At 40.0% G+C, this 26,934-nt stretch overlaps 1 protein-coding gene across 1 annotated transcript; it reads left to right on the top strand.

Annotated features, from left to right (window-relative positions):
- The first annotated feature begins 20,434 nt into the window (after positions 1 to 20,434).
- On the top strand, positions 20,435 to 25,906 carry LOC147884810 (5-methyltetrahydropteroyltriglutamate--homocysteine methyltransferase 1-like). The gene is made up of 15 exons (XM_087397809.1): positions 20,435 to 20,496; positions 20,823 to 21,182; positions 21,566 to 21,653; positions 21,791 to 21,918; positions 22,043 to 22,234; positions 22,366 to 22,568; positions 22,735 to 22,898; positions 23,001 to 23,081; positions 23,450 to 23,616; positions 23,696 to 23,801; positions 24,275 to 24,525; positions 24,632 to 24,704; positions 24,965 to 25,093; positions 25,185 to 25,406; positions 25,501 to 25,906. The coding sequence occupies exons 2-15, from the start codon at positions 20,833 to 20,835 to the stop codon at positions 25,645 to 25,647; spliced, it is 2,301 nt and encodes a 766-aa protein (XP_087253935.1). The 5' UTR covers positions 20,435 to 20,496; positions 20,823 to 20,832; the 3' UTR covers positions 25,648 to 25,906.
- Positions 25,907 to 26,934: the final 1,028 nt, after the last annotated feature.

Here is a 26,934-nt window from a genome sequence, read left to right on the forward strand (position 1 = left end):
CTCAAGCATTCTACTTCATTGCATCCTCAAATGGAGGGTCAAATTGAAGTTGCGAATCGTACCCTAGTTCAAATGATATGAATATATTGCCAACATAAGTTGAAGCTTTGGGGGTCAGTGGGAAACTCTCTCTCTCTCTCTCTCTCTCTCTCTCTCTCTCTCTCTCTCTCTCTCTCACACACACACACACACACACACACACACATGCACACTTTCCTCCCCTTGCTCTACAAATAGAGAAAATAGAGGGGAATCCAGGGAACCCTAACAAGCGGACCCCATGATAAACTCTGATATATTACACCCTGAATCACCATGGGCTCTTGATATGAGCATATACACACATACATGTGTGCTACGTGAAAAGGCATGACCCACACCAATGATACATACCTACTACAGCACAGAGGAAAGCAAGAGGCATACAAATATGACCAAATAAAGCATGAGACTAGTTAGTAGTTGACATAAAATTCATGAACATTGTACACCAATAGAGATCTCAAGGCAGGAGACAATCGATTGAGAAGAGACAAAGAATTCCTCCCAACTAAAAGCCATTCCCTAGGGGATAGCAACCTTATGAATACACATACAGGAATCCTCACTCAAGCTTGATTAACAAGCATAGAATTAACCGAATAACCTTTTAAAAAATTGGCACCACCCATGGATCCAGAAGATGCCATGGGGGCTGATAGGACAATGACCAAAGGATTACTATAGGGGATGGGACCAACGACCCAATGGACCGTGGATTAACACCATGGACCCCAAAAAAACCATGATTCGCTTGGGAATGATAAGAAAATCAAAATCCCCCACTATGAGGCACTAAGAGACACACCAAAATGCATTTACTAAAGACATTGATGGGACTCTGGGGCACGGATCCTTGAGCCCCCAAAAAATAGACATTTGGAGGGAAGAAAGAAGGACCAACCATCCCTTCCTACCCTCTGAAGCATGTGAGGAACAAACCCAAGTGCAAGAGATTAAGAGCCATCCCCCTCCCCCGCATCACGAGAAAGAGCAGAAAATCCAAGGGGACACTAAACCCTAGGCTGGAGAAAAGGAGGTTCCTGCTCACATGAGCAACCAAGACTACCAGCAGTAGAGAGCTGTGGAGATAGCGGGACTTGAAGACCCTTGACACCTCGACTGCAACAACGAAGGAACACGGCCTCCAAGGCAATGGATGACAAACAAGTCCATACCATCCCTTGCAACCTTCTTCAAAACAATCACTCATTGCATCAGCTCACACCCTTACGCGAGGAGAGATCTGAGTGCTCGAAAGGGCACGATGAAAATGCGTGATGAGCCCGCTTACCTTCTCACCCTTAGTTCCCTAAACGCTTACTCCCCATCCAATATGTACATCTCCTTGAACGTCTGTCGAGAAGAATCTCCATGCATTAGCTATAGCGATGATGGGCTCCGTGATTTCCAGGATAACACGGACCTTAGGCTGGGATATACGATAAAAACTCCCACAGAGGAGACGCACCTGCACCTTGGAGCGCTCACTGGAGGGCCGCCTAGTTGGAGCTTTCACCTTGTTGTTTTGGCTGCTCATCCAAACTCCACAACCTTCGTCCAACCTGACGATGCCTCCAGGATCCATAGGTTGGCCTCTCACTAGCCACACCTTGGAAACCTGCTCGCCCTCCCCTAACAGTCATCATGCAAATCCCTATTTAGATTTTTTACTAGAGTCTGGGAGCCATTAGAGGACTACGCACTCATAAAACCCGAGCTCACACAGAGCATTCAACAGAATGCGAGGATGCCTTATCAGAGCTTGAGGCAGAGATCATCATTATCTTAATGCGAAGCTCATCATTATTGTAAACTTGGGTCTTCAATAGACATCATAGAAATAGTTAAGAAATTGTGACTTTCATAAGCTCCATAGCCAATGTTGGAGTGCTAGAACTCATGAAACACTACGCATGGCGAGCGATAGAACAATGCAATGTCCATTTGCAGTGGCTACGCAAGTGCACGCTCTGTAGGCATTTCATACGAGGACCTCGTTTGTCTTCACACATATCTATACTGAGCCCTAATCTTCAAATCAGAAGTGGACCCTTACCGAGCCCTTATGGTGAGGGGCCAAGTGCTAGAGGCATACTACAAAGTGTTGTGACATACCTAATGGCCACAAAAGAGTGCTAGTATAAAAGCAAGAGAAAAATGAAGGCTAGCCAAGTGATGAAGGAAGACCCAACACTAGAATGGATGACCTAGTTCTAGAATGTAAGACCCAAGACCCTAGTCTAGAACAGAAGACCCAGGACCCTAGTCTAGAAATGGATACATGGAATAGATACCTAAGACCCAAGACCCCTGTCTTGAATGGATGACCCAAGACCTAGTCTAGAAGGGATACATGGAATGACTATCTAATTCATGGTCATAATCCTAGCCAAGACTCATATGTGTCTAAGCATCATGAGGTGGATACTCTGACCAAGATAAAAAAGAGGAAGGGGACCTACAAAGCTTGAAACCTAGTATAGGTGAGCCTAAGAATGTTGAGGACACAAGAAAGAATGCAATGGCTAAGAAACACTAGGAAGAGTTTTAAAACCTAAATTTTAGCTAAAGAATTGAATTTTTTTGCAGCTCGCCCCCCATTACTGCAATTTAGATGAGGCTAAACCATCCATTTCCCCCATAAAGATAAAAAGTACTATTATTTAAGGAGTTATCATAGATCGAGGTTTGAGTAAACATAATCTTTGAAGACATGAAGAAGAGATTGGTTATTAAAAAGCACCAATAGTAAGCATGATCTCTGAATACCTAAAGAATAAATTGGTTATTTAGAACCACTAAAAAGAATCTAGATAGAATGAAGAAACCGGTCAGATGTAAACATCAAGGGTAAACATAAAATGTCTGAATATTTGAAAAGGAAATTGGTTAATTAGAAGTACCAATAGATCTTGAGAGTATTGATAAGTGTGAACTTGCAAAAATATTGGTCTTAAGAGTTGAATAGCTATAGGATATGGATTAGTTAGGATAAGTCGAGTGTGGACTATCTACTCAAGCAAGAATTGCTTGAAAGTGTAGCTTGGATGTGAGCAATAGCCTCTTGTCAATGTTGATTATTATAGGAAAGCGGTCCATATCATTCTTTCTATAAAAATTAACTTTGATATCGTGCTCAACATTCTTGATATGGACAACAAACTTTTATAGTGCTAGTATAATACTTCACTAGAAAGTTCTTTTATGAATTGTCAATAAGATGTGTTATGATATTACTAATGTCTTTAATACATAGTCTCTATCATTACCAATTTGCTTTTAGGTTTATCCAATCATCTGATTGATTCTAATAAACATTCTTTAAGGTTCATATCTATATACTCTTTTGAACGTATACCAATGTTTGAATTAAAGAACTATTGGTCTACCAAAAATATCAACAATAATTTTTTATTTGTATAGCATAATATATTTATGGGTTGATTGCTTTCATAGAAAATAATCTCATCTATCAATAATGAGGATAATTTTGTTGCATAATTTGTGGGTTTCTCACGATATTTTTTGAGTTGTATGGTATATTATGTTCTTAGGTAGTCTATTTTGATAGGATATTGTTAGACAATTATGAGGACAAATCTATTGCACAAATCGTTGGGTTTATGTTAGCATGGATTGAATATTGCCCTCATGGGTTGTAAATGAGTTCAACTAAGAAATCTAATAGAGTACATGAAATGTGGGACTATACCATGTGTCGATCTAACGACTTAATCTAATTCTAGAGTTTAAGGTTTCCTACAACACCCATGGTCTCCTTGTATTCTAAAGGCATATACAATCCATTTCAGCTTCTCAATATTTGCCCAATGTGTGTCTCTCTCCATGATATCAAAAACTTGACATGGTATCAAAGCCTCTCTCCTAGGGCAGTTGTACACACATGCACATAGGAATTGAAAGAGGTAATTTGGGGTCATGAACAATAACTATGAGAATTTCCATCATGAAACCTTACTCTACACTAGAGGCATATAAAATAGATTCCCTTTCAAGTTACTCTCACGTGATTTAGAAACACTCTTTTGCAAAGAGGATAAGATGAAGGAAAACACAGAAGAAAGAAAGAAGAGAGGAGAACATGAAGAAAAACAAACGTGAAAATGAGCTTGCAAATTTGCACAAGATGAGAATATGAAGATGAAGGTGAAGAAAAGGAAAAGAAGAAGGAGACTTCAAAAATGAGTCCTCCAATGGACCTTTTAGAGATCACACCTCACTTCTCTGGATCTTTGGTAAGTTTTAACTTGACCTTGGTTGCGCTCTGCTTCCTATTACCCGTCGATACCACCCTTGCTCTCTACATCCATCTCTTGCACCCCCGCCCCCCCTTGCCACATCATCGCTCCCTCCCTCGTCACACTTCGTGCGGGTAAACATCTGGGGGTGGTTGACAAATGTTAGTGGTGTCTCCAAAAGACTAAAAAATACCTACACATATCCACTCCTGGCAATGGGAATGCTAGAGTCGACTTAAATTTAACTAATGTCGAAAAAAGGAAAAGATAGTACAACGCATACAAAGAACTAAGACAACTGTTTGTAGAGTAGAAATGTTGCAAATAGTTTGTATTTCAGCAGATAGCAACAACAATCCTTATGCAGGAGATGATGATCAGCTTATAACAACATCCAATAGTGATCCACTTCAGTCGGGTAACAGTCAGAAACAGACATAGTTTCAAAAATGATGTGGTGGATAAGGCCACTAGGGATAGTAATAACTATCCCTATAGTTACAAAATTATCCACTACTTACTATTGTAACCCCCCTTTACTAGACATCTACCAACCCTCCTTGGTTGAGGTCCACATGGGTGGAGATGTCATCCTCAACAACAAAGGATGATCTTTGCCATTTCCTAGGTAGAAGTTGCACTTGCACATGGGACAAGTTGCAATCAACTTTGCAAGATGTAGGAGTTAAGAAAATGTCGTGGAATGCAAATTTGTTGAGGTGGCAAGCTGAAGATCACCTCTAGGTTGCTATATGTGTGAACCCCCCCCCCAACCTCGACATTCATGAGAACAACTTAGGGGAGGCATTTCTCCAAAATGAAAAATGGCTCCCGCCACTCACCATTTTCATTTTGGAGAATTGCGTTCTTTGAGCTTTTCATGAATGTCATTAGATCACTACCCATTCGTTATAGGGATGACCTCTTTTGCCCCTAGAAAATGATGATATGCCACCATCTCCCATGGCCATCTTTGCCCACTCCCCTTCCTGTATAGGAGAGAGCATCTAGATGCCCTATCTACTAGTAGCAAGAGTCGAGAGCTTATTTCACCAACTATCCAAATTCCTAGTACATGTCCTTTAGCACACTTTCCAAAGTCCATGAAGAAGATGGATAACGAAATAAGCCTCTAAAATGCCTGTAATTCATGGTTGATGGTGACCTCTAAGGGTCCAATTTGCAATTCAAAGATGTTGTTTATTTTGTTATCCAATGTTTCAAAGGTAATCTCCATGACCCCATAGGAAGTACACATGCTTGTGAAGGCAAATGCTAGAAGAGGAGACCCCCATTTCCAAAATTTACTTCTCTACTTCAAACACCTTGAATAGAAATTTTTGGCACACACCCATCAAACAATCTTTACTCTTCACCCGCATTCCAAATCTACCCCTTATATTTTATTCGCCACCTCAAGAAACCTTATGTGCCAATGGTTGAGCTTTCCTCTCTACCCACCTCTCCACATAATCTCTTCCCCTTTTCACAGCAATATTGTATGCATGAATCCCCCCCATATAAGTATTATTACTAATCAAAGGCCTTGGCACATTCTCCCCATACACATTCTTGTATCTAGCATTGCTATTAACTGAGAAATATCCATGCTTTGAGAAATATTCTTGCTCTCTCCTTGCTCTATCTCATGTACTCAAAGTGATATCATTTTCCAAAAGAATAACCTCTCAAAGACCTCTTCAAGATATTGAAACTTAAGGTGCATGACTTGGGAGCAAGCATTGTAAGCAAGCAAGGAACAATTGGGAGCACAACAAATAAACAAAAAAAATGTGCATGATGTGGGAGAAATCTTTGTAAGCAAGCAATGAACTAATAGGAGCATAACAAATAATCAAAAAACATGTGAATGATCAGTTCAAGAATCAACCATTTCCTTCCCCTTAAGTCCATCAAACACATAACTAACAGAATAATGGTAATGGCTCAAACAAAGACCAATGTCCTTGAAGCTAAGAAAACTGCTAAGACAACACATCTTGTTTATTTATATTACCAACTTGACTATAATTATGCAAATGCATTCAAAAACTTTCCTACAACACTTGAGGAGAGTGTTGAGAGAAAGAATGCTACAGAGCCATCTCCTTCTATATGGGAGCATGAATTATCTAGGGGACAAGGTATGATCAAAGCAATAAGTGAGATAAGGATGGGGTGTGTGTACTTTTCCTAGCAAACAATCTAACCTACTTCAATACTAGACCGATTGCCATCTCAACTAAAATGTTTTAGTAAACCAGATGCAACCATATGTTACTACCTTGTACAAATCACAAGTGGGAGTAATCCATTACTATTCAGCTCCTTTTGACAGAAAGTCAAAGTCGAGAGTCAACCTAAATACTCATATTCATGTAAGTAAACTGTAAAAAATACAAAAAGAGTCAAGTTAGGTGTCCAACAAATAGTTCACTCCTATTTTTCAATAGTTGGAGATAATTAGGCATACAGTAATCCTTAAAGTTGCTAGAACCATATCTTCAATCCACCCAATCATGCCAAATATTTTACAATGCATATTCGATGGAGAGGTATGCTGACTCACTCGGCAGCATCACAACCAAATGAAACTTAGCACAATTCATTCTAATTATGGAAGCCAGGCTTCAAATCTAGCACATAGTTGTTATCCATGTCACTTTATCTAGACCAACATTAATCAAATCTTGGCATTCTTACAAAACAATGGTTGGCATGTAATTTAAAGAAGTCAAAAAGCTCAGTAAAGTGCGGTAAGTAAAACAAGACTCCATTGATGTTAGAATTGTCGACAAAGGACCCCCTTGGTACAAAGTTATACTCGAAGCTATCCCCATCAGATCTTTGAAAAATTATAGAAATTCCCTTGGGCAAAGTTGTTTTACAAAAGTTAATGAAATGCTCTTTACAAACTTGGAAAAATTGCATGTGGCATAGACTCACCTAAGGGGGTTGCCCAACCATGATATATATCACAAACAGTAAAAAAAATGGATGTAAATAGCAAAAATCTAGCAAGGGAAAGACCCCATTTCCGCATTCCTACAAGATAGAATTGGCAAAAGATTCCCAAGACCAAGAGAATAAGGGACTTGGCCTTGTAGCATCACCAACAAAGCCCAGTGTCAGGATTTCAACTAGGAGATAGAACCCAAGCTCTCTGCCCAAGAGAATCGACAAGTGCATCTACCACATTTTTAATGTAGCTTCGAGTAGCTTCAAAAATAGCAATCAAGTCACTAAGGCGATTTTCAACATAGGTTATGAGATTTGCCTAAGATTAATCTCTTCAAAAATTGATAAGTATCTCCCTCAGATTTTAATCTAAAAGGTTAAGAGATGTCATGAACATAGTAGGAAAAGAGGGAAGGGAAAGGGCATAAAAGTAGCTTGGTAGCCAAAGTAGACCATAACATAGCAACCTTTCTCTTCTTCTACAAGCATGTAGCTCTATGGTATCCGAATCACACACTAAAGCCAAGTGAACTATCTTGCAATAGATTTCAACTTGGGTAAAGGTTGATTTATGGCCTTGAAATAGCATTTGCTAATTTTGAACAAGTTATTAAACCTGATATTGTGTATAGCAACCCTGGAGATAGTTGAATCTGCCCTTGGGTTTTGAACAGCCCTTGAGAATAGCTTTGAGCTTGTAGCAAAATGATCCACAAGCATAGACAAGGACTTTAAAATCATTTGTGAAGTGATACAGAGAGCTTTAAAATCATAGCAAAATGCTTACAAAGGGTGAAGGGCTTAAAAGCATCCAAAATCTTAACTAAGATGCTGAGAAGTTGAACTACAAGAAGTATACAACTCATTGTCTTACCTTCCATAACGCTACTGATGGTCCAAACCAAGCTAGCACAATAATGCTCATGGGGAAGGCTGAGTATGTGAAAAGAGATCTATGAAATGAAATGCCCAAATTCAAGCCATCCAAAACACTTAATGAAAGAGGGTGGCTATGACTTGGCGAAATGGAGAGACTTATACTCTCTTCCACCCAACAAAGGAGCCTTCAACCCAATGAAGCTAAAAAACCACAGGGAAGGCCTAGCACTAGGAGTAATTTCCATAGGGATGAGGAAGAGCTCATGATAGAATGCATAAACTCTGCTATGGGTGAGTTGTAGTTGTCGTTCTAGGAGCACATAACACGTCACCTTTCCTCAATACTTCCCTCTTAAGCTTTGCATTTTGTAGATGCAGCTCAATCCTATTAGCCTATATGAGAAATAGTGTAAAAGGCCCTCCAAGCAATGAAATAGCATGATGTGAGAAATACAAGCGTGGAGGCAACATATAAAACCAACAACGAGTACTGACATCAAGCTTGAGTGATCATCTCATAGTTTCAAAATCCAAGGATAAGTGAATGATCCTCAAGAGTGAGCACTGGCTGCCTTGGATGCAAGCATCTTGTTGGTCTAGGTTGCAACTCCGTAATCATGTCTTGATGAAGGCCATAAATGGACCATAGAGTCCCTTCACCACATCTGGGAATATGAAGGCCATAGATGGACCATACAGTCCTTACACACATCGGGGGGGTCCAGTGTCTTTTGTGCTATTCTAGTATGTGGGTTCTCCTAATATCTATGCTTGAGAAATACAAAATGTAACCTAGAAATGATCTCTAATGGTTCGAGATACTTTGGCACATGCTCATCCCCAAGTTCACCAACATTCCCGCCTCCATGGGGAATCCAATGTCCACTCCATGTCCTTTAGCTCATTAATGTCCCATGTCCAATGCCATATTAATATAGTGTAGTATACACCATCCATCTTGGATTCTCAATTTCTTAAATGAATACCATAGTAATTGCACCTACACCTTGTCTTTCTATCCTGACGATCTTCTTAGAGGAACACCCCAATGTCCTCTATTCCAATGAAATCCATAATGGTGAATATGTCCAATGTTATCACATGGTCGCTCCAACATGAGAGAATAAATCCTAGGATGGGATGCATTAGGGAATCCCTTGATGGTAAAACTGCACGAAAGGGTGAATTTCCAGTGTCACCTTTACTCAACGGTAAGGGGCCAATGTCCATGATGTTTGTAAGGGCCATCGAAGTATTAACACACCCAAAGACTACCACAGGGGATGAGTTGGCCTTCCTAGTAGAGAGTTGTAGCATGACCAATAGGACTCGGTGTCCAAGATTTCAACTAGGAGATAGGACCCAAGTTATCTACCCAAGAGAATTGACAAGTGCATCTACCACTCATTTTTTCAATGCAACTTTGAGTAGTTTTGGAGACATCAATCAAGTCACTAAGGCAATTTTCAACATAGGCTATGAGATTTTCCTTGGATTAATCTGTCTCAAATTAATATCTTTGAAAATTGACAAGTATCTCCCTCGGATTAATCTAAAAGGTTAAGAGATGTTATGAACACAGAAGGAAAAGAGGGAAGGGAAAGGGCATATAAGCAGCTTGGTAGCCAAAGTAGACCAGAACACAGCATCCCTCCCCCCCTCACAAGCACCTGGCTCAATCGTTGAGTGGGTGTTTGCGTGTGGGGTGTGTATGTGTGTTAGATCATTGGTGTGCCCACTAGTCGAGATTCATAGGCACAAGATGACATTTTGGATATTCGGGCCTTAGATAGCTTTTAAAGGTGTTGGAAGATGCGTGAATCATGATCACGACCTTTCTCTTCTTCTACAAGCATGTACCTCCATGGTATCCGAATCACACACTAAAGCCAGATGAACTACCATGTAAAGGTTGATTTATGGCCTTGAAATAGCATTTGCTAATTTCAAACAGGTTATTGAAGCTAATAGTGTGCATAGCAGTCCTATAGTTGAATCTACCTTGGGTTCTGAACAGCCCTTGAGAATAGCTTTGAGCTTGCATCAAAATGGTCCACAAGCATAGACAAGGGATTTAAAATCATTTATGAAGTGAGAAAGAGGGATTTAAAATCATAGAAAAATGCCTAGCAAGGGAAAAGGACTCAAAGGCATCTAAAATCTTGACCAAGATGTCAGGAAGTTGAACTAGAAGAAGTATGCAACTCACACTCATACCTTCCATAACACTATTGATGGTCCAAGCCAAGCTAGCATAATAACGATCACAGGGAAAACTGAGTGTGAAAAAATAGATCTATAAAAGTCAAATGCCCAAAGTCAAGATGGCTTCATGAAAGAGCGTGGCTGTGATTTGGTGAAATAGAGACTTATACGCTCTTCTGTCCAACAAAGGAGCCTTCAATCTGACGAAGCTAAAAAATAGCAGGCAAGGCCTATCACCAAAAGTAATTTCCTCAGGGGATGAGGGAAGGTCATGATAGAATGTATAAACTCTACTTTGGGCGAGGAGTAGTTGTCCATTCTAGTACATATCACATCAGGGCCAGCAGATTATGTCTCAAAAGTTCGATCACGTATATTGTTTCATAGTTTCTCCACTTTCAAGCAATAAGAGAAGATAAGGTGAATCTATCAAAGGGAGTACCTTATCAAAGAACGTATCAAGAAGAAAATCTCCTCACTGGATGCATAGATCTATGCAGTGCCTTGCTAAGCTGTCATAGTTGAACAACGAGGAATTTTTGTAGATTGGCATTTCCTCAATACTTCGCTCTTAAGCTTTGCATTCTGCAGATGCAACTCGATCCTCTCAACCTGGAAGGGAAATAGTGCAAAAGGTCCTCCAAGCAATGAAATAGAACAACGTGAGAATCACAAGTATGGAGGCAACGTATACAACCAGCATTGAGTACCAACATCAAACTTGAGTGATCATTTCACAATTTGGAAATCCAAGGATAATTGAACGATCCTTAAGAGTGAGTCCTGGCTGCCTTGTGGATGGTGCGAGGTTTGAGCATTTTGTTGGGATTGTTCTCAAAAGAAAGGGCTAGGTTGTAGCTCCATAATCATGTCTTGATGAAGGCTATAGATGGACCATACAGTCCTTACATGACATGGGGGGGTTCCACCAACTTCTATGCTATTCTGTTGAGTGGGTTCTCCCAATATCTATGCTTGAGAAAAAAGAAATGTAGCTTGGACACAATCTCCACTGGTTGATACTTTGGCACATGCTCATCCCTAAGGTCGCCAACATTCCTGCCTCCATGGGACATCCAATATGCACTCCATGTCCATCTCATTAATGTCCCATGTCGAATGCCATATTTGTATAGTGCAATATCCACCATCCATCTTCAATTCTCAATTTCTTGAGCTAATACCACAGTAATTGTACCTATACCTTGTCTTTCTATCATAACTATCTTCTTAGAGGAGCACCCCAATGTCCTTTGTTCCAATGAAATCCATAATGGTGAATATGTCAAATTGCTCCAACATAACAGAATAATCATAGGATGGGATACAATAGGAAATCAGAACAATCCTAGTATGGGATGCATTAGGAAATCCTTTATTGGTAAACTTACAATAAAGTGTGAATTTCCATTATCACCTTTAGTCAATGGTATGGGGCCAATGCTTATGATGTTTGCAAGGGGGTATCCAAGTGATAACACATCGAAAGGCTACAAGGGACCACAAGGAGGTGAGTGTGTGTGTGTGTTACCTACTAAAACAATAAAATCTATTTCACTTCAATATATCCTCTTGGTTCTCAATTTAAAAACATCCCTTTGCATCCATTGCATCTTCATTCCCATGTTATTATTGAACTCTATATTGCAGTATACTATTCTAAATGTTGTATCCTACTCCTCAAGATGTTGCTCAGATATATCCATAATTCAAAACTGCAACTTTCAAACAGCCTATTGATTTTACTATGTTGAATTCATCTATTTCTTTCCAAAAATGTTTTCAAAAACCATAGTTTCCAGTTTTTCCAAAACAAGGTATAATATAGCGTGTTCACTAATTATGCCTTTCTTGTACCAAGACCACATTACAGTAGATAGCTCCTTGTCCGGCCTAGTGCTGTTTGTATGGGTCCTCCCAAAAGACATTAAAAGGTATCAAAACCCTCTTGGCGTTAACATAAAAGTCTCTCATAGTAACCCCTAAACAGGTCTATGTCAGGTCAATCATCAAGAGGATGCCCATCTTCAAACTATAGGGATACCATGTTGTCAATTGTTGTTGATCCTAGAACATGCTGGCCTGCAAGATGTTTCATGTATACACTCCCTTTGTTATGGAAGGAAATAAATTTTAAAAAACATTAAAAGGTTCCCTTTGCCTGCTTCTATAATAATCTATCACAATCTCCCATGATATTCTGTTCTACATCCTAGAATCATTCTGATATTAGTCCATTCATGGCTGCAAGTCCATTTTAAAAGGGAGCCTGAGAGGTCCATAAGCAGGCATTCGAGTTAAAGTAGTAAAGGAAAATCTGATGAGCTACACCTAATGTCAGGAACATGTATTATTACCCCAGGCTGTCTATAGTTCTCAACATAGGCCAAATGCTTTATAAAAGAAAGGTGCATTTTGAGTATCAGGCTCGTAAATCTTTGGAACTACAGTGGCTAACTCCTATCATCATTGGAGGATGAGGGAGCTCGCAGGATGCTCTCTCTATCATGTGCATCCTTAACATAGCTTTCCATGCACGTTCTAAGGGGAGGAGAGGGGACTCCACCATCCTCGATATCTATCAGGCATTGCCCTCAAGGATGCTTCATCGACCAACTGGTCATTTAATGTTAGAATGAATACTCTGAGGCTGATTTGCCTCTCCTAAAGCACCAGTGACCTCCATGCTTCCGACCCTGATTAAGTTCATGAGCAAGGTCGAAATCTCTACCCGTATGCCAGGCTTCCATGTGCTTGGTCTATTACATTATTTTTCATCAAGATAGTACCTTCCTCACTCCTTGATACTTAGATAGCTCTTCAACTTGATCATTTATGAATCTTTTTTGGGTCCTAGAGACACATCTTCCTCTTTTGAATCACTATTATCTACTAACTACCTTTATTGTGAGAAAGAAGTTATGCTTCAAATTGAGTTTTTTTAAACCAGAGGTGATTTTGGCTACATTTATAGTGCTTCCCTACAATTATAGTGCTTCCAACAAGATTTTTCTCGAAACCTAATAGTAATAGTAGTTCAATGTGTAAAACTCAATTTAGGTCTCTTAAATAGTGCTTCCCTACACAATTTTGCTTGAAACCTAACATCAATATTAGTTCAATGTGTAAAACTTAATTTAGGTCCCTAAAATAGTGAAGGGTTGAGTGTTGCTCATCAATTTTTCTATCCATTCGATTGGGGCATTGCTATGCATTAAATTAGGGATTATCATGGCAAGCTTTTTGGTTGCTTGCATTTGGAGTAATTCTTTTTGCCCTTAGAAGTTGGGGTTGGTGGGCCTCATGCTAAAGGTCTATTTATTTGCAAGTGCAATCAAAATTTAGTGGAGTTTGTGCATTGTGGGTCAATCATTGATTTTGTTGGTGCAATACCATTCATAACATGTGAATTAGTGGGCAATTTGCAAGATTGCTCAAAATCAATATCAAATTGGATGCCCCAAATTATTCCTTTTAGAGTTTTTTTAATGAAGAATTTTATAGTTGCTAGGAGACTATGGGGCTATGCCATAGGTCATGAGGCTTGTTTGACAAATGTAGCTATTACTCGAGCTACACCTCAACAAGGAGATAATGCATGGATAGACAAGATACACCTAGGTGCATTTGCAACTCCTACCCAGCATCAAAGGAGACGGGATGCCAAAGCCATGTCTCTTATTGCCTTGTTTGTTAAGAGGCTCATTATACCTCATATTTGTTCCTCTAAGACCTCCAAAAAAGCTTGGGATACCTTGGGGAATATGTATCAGGCAAGGAATGAGGTTAGGGTTTCTTACTTGAAAAGATATATTGATGATGTTAGGATGCAAAAAAGTGATTCAATGTTAAATAACTTGACTAAAATCCACAATCTGAGAGAACCGTTTCTGGATTTAATGAGGTGATACCTAGCAGCCAACTTGTGTCCACTACTCTAAATTTTTTGCTAAAGCCTTATTTGTCTTTTTATAGTTCTAACATCTATCTATCTATCTATGATGGGTTGTGCAATTCAACTCACTTTCCAAGAACTAGTTGGATCGTTATTGTTGCAAGAAGAACATGTCTATTAATGTGCGTAATGGGGACCAAGACTTGTGGGAAAAAAGTAAGGTCAAGTCTCGTTTTGGTGGTAACTAGTAATCAGCATAGCCATCTAAGAAAAGTTTAGAAAATGCAAGTCATTCCTAAAAGAAGTGTAAGTGCCATTTGTGTAAGAAGTCTGGATACTATGTTAGTGAGTGTAAGAAGAGGGTGGAGAAAGAAAAAAAACAAGAAGCTTAGATGAGGATTTCATATTATACATCAAAAGCAAGCAAACAAAATGCTTCAACAAACTACATGGCTAAAGATTGGTCCTTTTTTATTAGAAATTATGATGCCATATAAGATTACTTTACTTAGTGTGAATGGTACATTAGCTACAATCTGGTATTTTGATAGTGGGTCTGTCTAGAAAGAATACATTTGCTAATTTACAACCTACTCTAGTTGGCAAGAGAGTGTCTTGTGACAACAATTCTTCATACCTTATAAGGGCAATTGGGAATATTTTTTGTCATCAATTGATGGAACTGATTTATGTCTTTCAGATGCCCTTTATTCAATTTTAAGGATGACAAATGCATTCTCAGGGATAGAGAAAAGGACCATTAGATAGTTACTATACGCACTTAAGATTATGGTTAGTATGCATTCGACAAACATGACAGCAGTAAATGCATGTACGACAAGAGTTACTACTACAATGAAAGATGCAAAATTAGGGCATGCTAAATTTGGCCATGTGAACTATAGAAGCTTACAATTATTGCAGATATAGGGGAGGGCTCTAAATATACCTTCTTTGGATAGATATTGAAGGAAAAGAGAAGGCTCATGCTGCTAGGGTGTTGCAAGTGGCCCCCCAAATGAGGAAACACTAGCAACTGCCTTCCTACCATAAGAAGGGGCTAAGAAGAGGAGAACAAAAATTTATTATGATCAGCTAAGAGATGGGACAGCTCAGCTAAAGAAGAAGAAAAAGGGACTTTGAAAGGGTCATAAGACTCACAATTTGAAGAGTCATAAGAAAATGAACTCTGAAAAGAGTCATAAAACTCACAACTATACCAGAAATATGTTGAAGAATTAGACTTTGAAAAGAACAAGGAACTCCAAAAAGAGTTATAAGACTCACAATTTAAAGTTACAAGAAAAAGGCATGCAAGAATTAGACAAGCCAATCTTAGACATCTATCCTATCTGAGATGAATTGCAAGCTCAACACCAATTCATTGTGTGAAAATAATTTACAAGATGACGTGCTTCTTGATACTCATGTGTGATTGTCTTAAGGATAGGATCAAAATTTGATTGATTAATGAAGATCAATAATAGGTTCAACCTTTTACACCAAAGCGACTCTTGGACCTGACAACAAAAGAATTGAACAAAGAATAAATAAATTTGTTTTTCCTAGCTTTCCACCCCAAATGGGTGAAGCTAATGAAGGCCACCATGCTAATGATTCACTACATGATGGGAAGCACATCCTTGTGGATGTGCACTATAAGTAAAGTACTTCACAACACCAACCACATAGGTGAGTTCAATGAGCATACCCCCTTCTTATCTAGAACCATTACCTATCATGCCTATAGAGCCCATTTCACTCACTCCTTGAATCCTTCAATTAGTCTACACCCATATTTTTGCTTAGTTCTACAATACTTTCACACACACCTCCCACTCATGTGTGAAGACAAGGACCTGGGAACCCCTTCTTCTTGATGAAAGTACTCCTCCTCTCTAACCTTATCGCTTGATATGCCAGTCGTCTAAGGACATGGATATATAGTAGGTCATATAATCTATACACCTCTACCTCATTCTCCACACAAGGCCATCCCCTTTGTGTCCGTTTCCCTTGACACAAACAAACCAGAACCAACACTCTTTGTTGGCCAAATTCACCTAGGTGAAACCTCATGTAGGCAGGACACCACAATGGGAGTTTGACATAGAGTCCTTATTGGGAGGGCAAGAAGATCATCTATCCCTCTCTTTTGTCTAGCAAGTTAATGATCTATTTGGAAACCATAGGAGATTCCCACCAGCCATAGCCCTTTTTGAGTAACATCACTGAGATTTTATCGAGAGTGGTGGTTATTCAATCAAGGCAATAAGTATGAAGATGTCGATGAGGGAATGGTTAGAGGAAGTGATTACCATGCTTCTCCCCCAACTAGATCAATGGTAGCTCCCCCTATGTTTAGTGCCCATGTTACTTCATAGCCTGATAGGAGTATCAAATATGGGTATGGGTTGACACGAGATTTTCATGTGATGCATGGTCACAACTGACACTATGACATCAGCATCAATCAATTAACCCTTGGTCAAGCCCCTCCAATGTAGAGACTAGAAACTAGAAGGAGATGCACCAAAAAATTGTGGACACACACAAGAATATTTGGGACCCCCACTCAAGCCTTGCAACCCAGCATTGTGGCATTTTGATCAGATGTATATGAGTAAGAAGTATTTTTATTATTAGTCAAGCTTAATGAATTTTGATCCTAATAGCAAGTTGCCTCCTCAATTCTCCCGGAAAAATGGTTGATACTAGTTTTTGGATGGCACTCACACTTAAGTGCATGGCTAGGAAAGCTCATGACCTAAATTGATGGTCTTTGGAGTCAAAATAATGTTAGAGGCCTGCAAAAATATCTTGCTTAATAGTAAGCCAAATTTATATAATTATATCCCTAGAATTCTAAAAATGAAATTCAAATTCATGGGGCGGTAATGTTAAGTTAGAGTTTAGGATATCAATGTTGTATACATTAGGAAGAAATACATGTAACTTGGAATTATGGGTGAGGCCTCAAAATACTAGTTTTTATAATCCATCTAGAAGATGTATAAATTGATGCCCCCATGAATGTAGAAGGGATATTGACCCTCTCACTTTGAAGGGAGTCTTGTGCCCTTGTGCTTTTTCTTAGCATTCTTTCTCTTGTATGTGTGTTTAGTGGACTCATAGATGTCATATCATTGCATTAGTTTTGCAGTCACACAACACTCTCTTTTTTAAGTTAAAATCATTTGTTTTAAGGACAACATGATTTTAGACACCTTAAATACAAATGTACAAGTCAACCGTAATATTTATAAAGTTCATGTTTTTAAATGGATTAAAGAAGCATTTGAAATTGTAAGTGACAATTCAAATTTCATTTCTATCAAACATGATATTTTGATATGATTATAAATGCTTTTTAGGTTATCAAATTATTCAAGATATAAACTTTATAAAATAAGCTGTTTTGATACTTTTTTTTTTGTTTTGAGAAAATGGGGATGCACAAGATTGTGTTGATTCATATGCTAAAGATTGTGATTAGCCATTTCAAAGGTCCATTGTTGGAGTTTTGATGCAAAACTCAAGGCATTTTTGAAGGTGCTTTATTGATTTTTCAATCATCAGTTTAACAATGATTAGTGTTCTTTTAAAAGTAAGATGTGGGGTTTATCTTGTTAGGTAAGATAACACTTTAAATGAAGAAACATATAGTGTTGTAAATATAGGGGGGAGGAGAGGACTATTTCTTCTTAGTTCAAGGTGAGGTCATACATGAAGTCATAGCTACAATGTGCATGTGACAAGTGGTTTGAGATATGAAATGGCTTTATGAGCACCAAACAATTCTAAATGTTGTAGTGGTTGGTATGATCTAGTGAAAAAAAGGGGGTGCATTAGGATGATATAATGGTGAAGATTGAAGGTTGTTAGATTAGGTGTGCCGTAGGTAAAACTAATGGTAGATGGAGGAATGTCACATAAAGGCAAAATTCCATGATACATGATAAGGATGCCATTGATGTGAATGTGAAGAATTGGATTTAAATGGCGGAACAAGTGGTAAAAAATAAGTCGTGAGGGCATTGTTGAAAGTCATAGATTACCTCTAGAATTGGATTGGTTTATAAACAATGAGAAACACGTGGTTAAAGATAGGTGAGAGGGGATTGTTGAAAGTGATAGTACTATTTTAGTACTACCTTGCTAGTATATGTGTGTGTATGTGTGTGTATGTATGTATACATATATATGTATGTATGTATGTATGTATGTATGTAGACACACATACACACCTTCCTTGTCTCACTTGTTGCTTGAATCTTACCAATTGCCCCATAGATAATCATGCTCCCGTGTATAGTGAGATAGCTCACTAGCATTCGTACTCTCCTCGGGTGTAGTTAGAAACTTTTAGAAAGTGCTTGCATGATTATAGACAAGATGGTAATATAAGTAAACAAGATGTGTTGTCGTAGAGGTTTTGGTAGCTTCAAAGTCTAAAGCGTGACATTTGTGTTTGTTTGATACATTAATATTCTTCTATTATTTATTTGTTTGACGCACTTAAGGGGAAGACAATGGTTAATTTTTGAAATTTTAGTCACATGTTTTTTGATTATTTGTTGTGCTCCCAATAATTCCTTGCTTGCTTACAAAGCTTGCTCCCACGACACGCACATGTTTTTTGATTATTTGTTGTGCTCCCAATAGTTTCTTGCTTGCTTACAAAGCTTGTTCCCAAGTCATGCACCTTGAGTTTCAATGTCTTGAAGAGGCCTTTGAGAGGCACTTCTTTTAGAAAATGATATCACTTTGAGTACGTGGGATAGAGCAAGAATATTTCTCAGTTAATAAGGGTGGATACAAGAATGTGTATGGGGAGAATGTACCAAGGCATTTGAGTAGGGAAGAGGCTTCTTTATGGGGGAATTTATGCAGAGAAAGTATTAGTGGGAAAAGACAAAGAGATGATGTGGAGAGGTGGGTAGACAAAAAAGCTCACCGATTGGCACGCACGGTTTATTGAGGTGGCGAATAAAAAATAAGGGGTAGATTTGGAATGTGGGTCAAGAGTAAAGACTACTTGATGGGTGTGTGGCAACAAGTTCTGTTCAAGGTGTTAAAAGTATGGAATTGACTTTTGGAGATGGGGATCTCCTTTTCTAGCATTTGCCTTAACAAGCATGCACATTTCTAGTGGGGTCATGGAGCGTAAGTTTGAAACTTTGGATATTAACAAGTAAAGAACATAGTGGCTTGCACAAAGGACTCTTGGAGGTTGCCATCAACCATGAATAAGAGGCATTTTAGAGGCTCTTTTCCTTATCAATCTTTGTCATGGACTTGGGAGGGTGTGCGAAGGGACATGTAGTAGGAATTTGGACTAGAGATTCCTACACTTGTGGAACATAACCTACTGTAGGACCTTGTAGGTTGCAAGTCACATATAACTTATTGTAGGTTAAATGTAATTTATAGAAGTTTGGATAGAGGGAGGGGAAGAGGGAAGGGGGGGTGGGGGAGTGAGGAAAGTGTGTGCAAGATGGGTTGAAAGTTGGGGCCGGCAAATATCGGAGGGTATCAAAATTCCCTTCAAAGTAGTTGGCGAAAGAGGCTAGTGATGCTCTCAACCATACAGGGGAGTAGGTGAAGATGACAGGTCGCCATGGAGGGGTAGAAGAGGTCGCCCCTATACGAGCATGTTCCCAAATATGCCCATATATGCCAAGGTTTGCTCCGTTCCGCTGTCGAGACAGTACATGGAATTGTAGGTGCTTCATTGGAGAAGGAAATTTTCCCTCAACACCAAGGCATTGTGGGGGCTCAATCTTTTTCCCGAGAAAAAAAGAACAACATTCACAGTGACGTTGTACGTCCCGAAAAAATCGGGTGAAGGTTGGGAAAGATGAGGTGATGGTGGGGGTGGAGGGGGGGTGAAGCTGGGTGAGACTGTTAGGAGCGATGCTGGCATAAGTTGGCAGATGGGCAGTGCGTGGGGAAGGCCACTGAGGAATTGGGATGGTGGAGAGCGACATCCTATGGACGAGGGAGGCAGGGCTCACGAGGAGGAGCCCTGGTGGGTGGCCACCAGGAGGGGTGCAGAGAGCAAGATGAAGAAGCAGACAGGCAAACAAACAAGCGAGGTCAAGTTAAAAAAACTAACCATGGAGAGTTTACTAGGGTGTGTGGATCTCTTAAAATGATATAAATGAGCTCTTCTGTTTTCCTTCTTCATCTTCATCTTCGTCTTCATCTTCATCTTGTTCATTTTGTGTTTGCAAACTTTGCGAGCTCATTTTTCAGGTATGTTTTTCTTCATCTCTGCTTTCTTTCTTCTCTGGTTTTTTCCTGCCCTATCTTCTCCTTCATCTTCTTCTTCTTCTTCCCTCCATCAGATCCTTTGCTGTTTGCTTTTCTTAATGCCAATCCTTCATCTTCCTCCTGTTTTTCCTTCTCTCAAGCTTCCAAGATCCCTTCCTTCTTCTTCATCTCATTTCTTCTTCTCCTCCCCTTCTCGACGGCTTCATTCCTTCCCTGCCATTTTAGTCTTTTCGCATGTTTCCTCTCACCTTCCCGCAGTTTCACCTCCCTTTAGCAGCTTCCGACATCGCTGACTCTCTTCCTCGCAGGTCTCGACCAATGGCTTCCCATGTTGTTGGATACCCTCGCATGGGACCTAAGAGGGAACTCAAGTTTGCCCTCGAGTCCTTTTGGGATGGCAAGTCTCCCGCGTCCGAGTTAGAGCAGGTCGCCAAGGATTTGAGACGTTCTATCTGGAAACAGATGTCCAGTGCTGGCATCTCGTATATTCCCAGCAATACTTTCTCGTACTACGACCAGGTGCTCGACGCCACGGCCTTGGTTGGGGCCGTCCCTCTTCGTTACGGATGGACCGGTGGAGAGATTGGCTTCGATGTGTATTTCTCGATGGCTCGTGGTAATGCGAAGACTCCTGCCATGGAAATGACTAAGTGGTTCGACACTAACTAGTAAGTGTCGCCTGAGCCTTGCGCCTGGCCTTCTTTCTGTTGTCTACTAAAGCCTTTGATACATTCCTTTTCATTCTTCATAGTCACTTATTGTCCAGCGCCAGATCAAACTGCTTGGTGATTAGCTACGTTAGGATTGCGGGAAGAAGAACAATCATGAAATAGAATATCGAGGATATTTTTTTGCCTGGAATTCCAAATTTTCCGCTGCCCAGGCTACCATATAGGATGATGGTAGGATGAAGTTTACGCACGCCGGTCTGCAGCTCTTTCGATGAGTCATCTAATTTCTTTTGAGTTTTTCATTATTAACAAGGTTCTCTTCACAGTCTGGCATTCACGCCTATGAGTAGCGCCCGTTCTGACATTTAAATTTGTTGCAGCCATTATATAGTGCCAGAACTTGGTCCTGACACAAAGTTCGTGCTCTCATCCCACAAAGTGGTTGACGAGTACAAGGAAGCTAAAGAGGTAGGTATGACATGGGCTTGTTTTGTCAGCCTGTCCACCACTACATAGGTGCTGTCCCATCCTCTTTTATAGCAGGTGTATATCTGATATCAATTTGCGGTGAAGAAAGCGTGCTAATGATTTGATGATTCTTGCAGCTTGGTATTGAGACAGTACCAGTGCTTGTGGGTCCTGTTTCATATTTGCTTTTGGCTAAGCCAGGAAAGGGAGCGGATCCAGCGTTCAACTGCCTCTCTCTCCTTGATTCACTCCTCCCTGTATACAAGTGCGTATTTTGTCTGGAAAAGCTAACTTCCAGACTTTGATTTGGATTATGCATGCTTAAGTGCCTCATCTTGTATTTTAGGTGGATCTTGATGTGCATCCACGTGAATGATTTCTGGAGACAGGGAGGTTATTGCCCAGCTGAAGTCAGAGGGAGCCTCATGGGTACAGCTTGACGAGCCCACCCTTGTACTTGATCTTGAGGCTTACAAGCTGGATGCATTCAAGAAGGCCTATGCTGCCCTTGGAGCAGAGCTCAGTGGGACTAAAATCTTGCTGGAGACTTATTTTTCTGACATACCAGCTGAGACATACAAGTAAATCCATGATTTCCTTGGAAAATGTGATGTGCATTGTCTAGTTTTTTACTCTGTTTGTATGCAAAGAACCTCTTAGGTCCTTTTCTCAGATTGATTTTCTTATTTTCCACTTTCTGGTCATGCTATAGGACCATTGTGGGTTTACCGCACGTATCTGCAATTGGAGTTGATCTCGTGAGAGGGCAAAAGACAGTAAGTCTTATCAAGGAACATGGTCTTCCTGATGGAAAGACACTCTTTGCTGGAGTTGTTGATGGCCGAAACATTTGGGCCAATGATTTAGCTGCTTCAGTTACATTGCTGGAGGAATTACGTGCAAAATTAGGAAAAGGTCCGAAGTTTTCACTTATTCAGTTTTGAGATAAAATAAGAAAAAGTGATGTACAAGAGGTTATAGAGTGCTGTGTCCTGGTAGTAATGTTGGTAAAGAAGCATCTATCTGAATTTGTAGATTCGATACGTTTGATTCCTAATTTGAATCCTTTTGTTCGATGCAGAGAAGGTGGTGGTTTCAACTTCCTGTTCTCTTCTGCATACCGCTGTTGATCTTCAGAATGAGACCAAGTTGGATGCAGAGCTTAAATCCTGGCTTGCATTTGCGGCACAGAAGGTTGTAGAAGTGGTTGCTCTTGCCAATTCTCTTGAAGGGAAAAAAGATGAGGTGAGTTTGTGCTGTTTTTTGTTGTTTCCTTGTCTTTTAATGATATTCCATTTTCTGTTTCTAAAGTTTGAGATGCTGCTAACTTTTTATGTCTATTTGCAGGCTTTCTTTGCAGCAAATGCAGCTGCTCAGGCTTCTAGACGGGCATCTCCTCGAGTTCATGATGAGGCAGTGCAAAAAGCAGTGAGTCATTATTTTACACTGCATCTAAATGTGGAGTTGGGTGAAGGCTCTTACAAGATAAATGTACTTGGAGTTATGTATCCAATTACGAACGGAGTATTCATTCTGGAAATTTTCGGACTGACACGAAGTCTGGAGCCCAAGCTTTCTTTATCCATTGTTAGGCTCTTCTATTTTTTAAATTGTTTCGGAAGTCTGAGAAAACTTTGTCTGTTTGTTGTTCCCTTGCCGTGATAACACTTTGTTTTGAAGATTTTTGAAATGTCAAGTGAGTTGAGCAAAGAAGGGTCTCACTTTCTTATTTGTCCTACATTGAATTAGTGTCTCAAGGTCTAATGTTGATAGATGCGTTGTGGAATTTTGAACAGGCAAGTGAACTTAAGGCTTCTGAGCACCGAAGAACAACTCTTGTAGGCACTCGGCTTGATGAGCAGCAGAAACACTTGAATCTTCCCATCCTTCCAACGACCACCATTGGGTCATTTCCTCAAACGATCGAGCTGCGAAAAGTTAGACGGGAGTACAAAGCCAATAAGTATGATTTGTACTCTTTTTTAAATATGGCGTCCATTAGTATGCAGTGTATCGAGGCTCACAAACATTTCCTTGTGCAGGGTCTCAGAGGAGGCATATATCAAGGCAATTCAGTCTGAAATTGCCAAGGTTTGCAAGCTGCAGGAAGAGCTTGATATTGATGTCCTGGTGCACGGTGAGCCTGAGGTAAGTCTTTACAGATTCTGTCATTTCAATTTTGGAGTAGGTATTCTTAAGGAGTTTAGACTTCACAAGCAGTTGTAGCTTGAATGAAGAGATTTTGGACTACCTTTTGATTAGCCTTCTCCTTTAGTGCTAGCCTTCATTATGGCTGAGTCTGCCCTTCACCTCCGGAGTGCCGACAGAAACTCAGTACGAAGACTTTGTATAAATGGATGCTCAAGTATGTGTGGGTGTGTGGATTTGTATGTGTGAGAGCATATTTTTATACTATGGTCTACACCCACTGTTGGGCGCTGATGACGTCAGTGGGGATGTCATAGTAGCTAGTCCCTGCTATGCATGATGGAGTTTATGGTTTTCAACCTTGTGAGTGACTCTCATGAGATTGAAACTGCACTATGTTGTGTTTTTAGAGGATGAGTTTGGGAATGTTCCTGGATTCATCTTGATTCCTGATTCCTGTCTTGATTTCACAGCGAAATGATATGGTGGAGTACTTTGGAGAACAGCTTAAGGGCTTTGCCTTCACTGTAAATGGCTGGGTACAGTCGTATGGTTCTCGCTGTGTAAAACCACCAGTGATTTATGGTGACGTGAGCCGTCCAACAGCAATGACTGTCTTTTGGTCAAAGTATGCACAGAGTTTGACTGCACGACCAATGAAAGGGATGCTAACTGGCCCTGTGACAATCTTGAATTGGTCCTTTGTCAGGAATGATCAGCCAAGGTGAGCTTGTTGTTGTGAGGGGGATGAAGCGGCGTCGTGTGGTACATGTCTTCAAAGCTCAGGCTTCTATGAATGCACTGAATCCTTGGTTCATGGTATATTGCAGGTCTGAAACATGCTATCAAATTGCTTTGGCTATCAAAGAGGAAGTGGAAGACCTAGAGGCTGCTGGGATCCATGTACTATACTAAAACCATTATGTTTTGCAATTGGTTGATTGCGGTCTTTATAGCTTGGACAAGTTATCAAAAGCATGCGTAACTGTCTCTTCCCGTGCCCCCCCTCCCCTCCTGCGCCCCCCGCCTCCCCTCCCCCTCCTCTCCTTTTTCCCTTTTCCCTGCACCTACTCCCCCAGGGTCATTATTTTCTACACCTTCAGCGATTATGCAAATTGACTTATGCAAAAGTACGATGGGTATTTTGCTTTGAGATTATGCAGGTTATCCAGATTGATGAGGCTGCACTGAGGGAGGGTCTGCCTTTGAGGAAATCAGAACAAAGCGACTACCTAGATTGGGCTGTACATTCATTTAGAATCACAAATTGTGGTGTGAAAAACATCACGCAGGTATGAAGTCTGTAGCAGCGTGGATTTGTGTCTTCAGACTAATACATGTGAGGAGGTCCTTGATCCTGTGATTGTCAATGGGACTATGCAGATACATACACATATGTGCTACTCCCATTTCAATGATATCATTCATTCCATTATTGACATGGATGCCGATGTCATTACAATTGAGAACTCGCGCTCTGATGAGAAGCTTCTTAAGGTGTTTCGAGAGGGTGTGAAATACGGAGCTGGTATAGGGCCTGGTGTCTATGACATTCATTCCCCACGGATTCCTGACACTGCTGAGATTGCGGATCGTATTCGCAAAGTATGATATTTCGTACCTTAGAACTGTGCCTAATCTTTTTTTCAAATTGAATATCATGAATGTGAATTACTGACAAGCTGTGTTATTATATCAGATGCTCGATGTCCTCGAGTCCAAGGTGTTGTGGGTCAATCCAGACTGTGGACTAAAGACTCGTAAGTATGCTGAGGTGAAGCCAGCTTTGACCAACATGGTGGAAGCTGCAAAGAAGATTCGAGCAGAACTTGCTAGTGCAAAGTGACAAACATCTGGATTTCTTTGCAAATGCTCTCGATGATAACATAGGTTTTTTATAATCCATGGCATCGAGAGATGTTTCTTAGAGGTGCTATATGATAATTTTTTTAGCTGTGAAAGGCTCACAAGGTTGATTTTGGTAATTAGAACTACTATTCTTTTTTCAGTTCATGGGTTGAAAAGTCATCACCTGACCTGCTTTGTGGCAGGGAAGGTCGGGAACAGTTTTTACAATTTTGCGTGAAATTGAGTCGTTTATAATCTTTCTGAGTGGCACTCTTTACTCCATAGAATAAGGTCAAATGCCAGTTTTCATATCAACCTGTCTGGCAGAAAGTACTAGTGTGTCGGAAGACAAGTGTATATAGGACTTCTATTTCTTTCCACAAATCTCATTAATAATGCCGTACATTAAAAACCATGCTTTGCAATTGTGTGATTGGCAGCACCCTCGTTGTAGTAGACTTCTCTTATCGAATCATTTTTTCCCTGGTTTCCTTTGTTGCTTATACTCTATTTAATCTAGTTTTTCCTGAGTGTCAAATTGTATGACCTCGTGGTGTTTTATGGGCTTGTATTTATTTGCTCTCTTCTGTAGTAAAATTCATTTTCAAGGTAACAGTTCTTTCTCTTGGAGTGTCAAAGCTTACTCAAGAACTACTAACAGTAGCCAGTGCTTGTAAGTTTAGTTTATTAGCTAGGATGTTTGCAGGTAGTTTTTAGGAGGCCCGTGTTGATATTTTGTAATTTTCCATTTGGCCATTTATAGAAATGTCTCTTGGTTGCACTTGGGTGATGAAGGTTTGATAGGTCGAATTGTTGATTTCTTCTGGTGCCATAGTGCCTCATCATCTTACAGACTTGAAGTATCATGCCATTTGCCCATGACGACCAAAAAAGAGGGGGGGCAGATAAGTGAGAGGTTTCCATGTGTTCATATTGGGAAAATTGGAGAACCAAGAAGTGTCAGTGTCTTGGCATCATTAGGTTGGCATATAATAGAAACATAAAAGGTATAACCTAATTGTAAACAATGTTGCCAATGATGGTGAGTTCCCCTTAGGGTTCAATCTACACTTAAGCTCTAGTAGTTGCATGCTAGGACGTGGGTAGCTTTGGGGGTTAAGTTTGTGTAGGTCTTATTTGGAGCTTCCTATGTACTCTGATGTGCAATGTCATTGAAACGTTGGTTGCAAAAGTGAAGACTATCAAGGAGTGGTTAAAATCCAAAATTTGTTAATGTAACCCAGCCATTCCAACAAAATATAAATAAATCCAAATTTCTTTAGAC

This window comes from Dipteris shenzhenensis, chromosome 26 (genome assembly GCF_047967505.1).
Source record: "Dipteris shenzhenensis isolate YYH24624 ecotype China chromosome 26, Dip_SZ_1.0, whole genome shotgun sequence".
Taxonomy (NCBI): Eukaryota; Viridiplantae; Streptophyta; class Polypodiopsida; order Gleicheniales; family Dipteridaceae; genus Dipteris; species Dipteris shenzhenensis.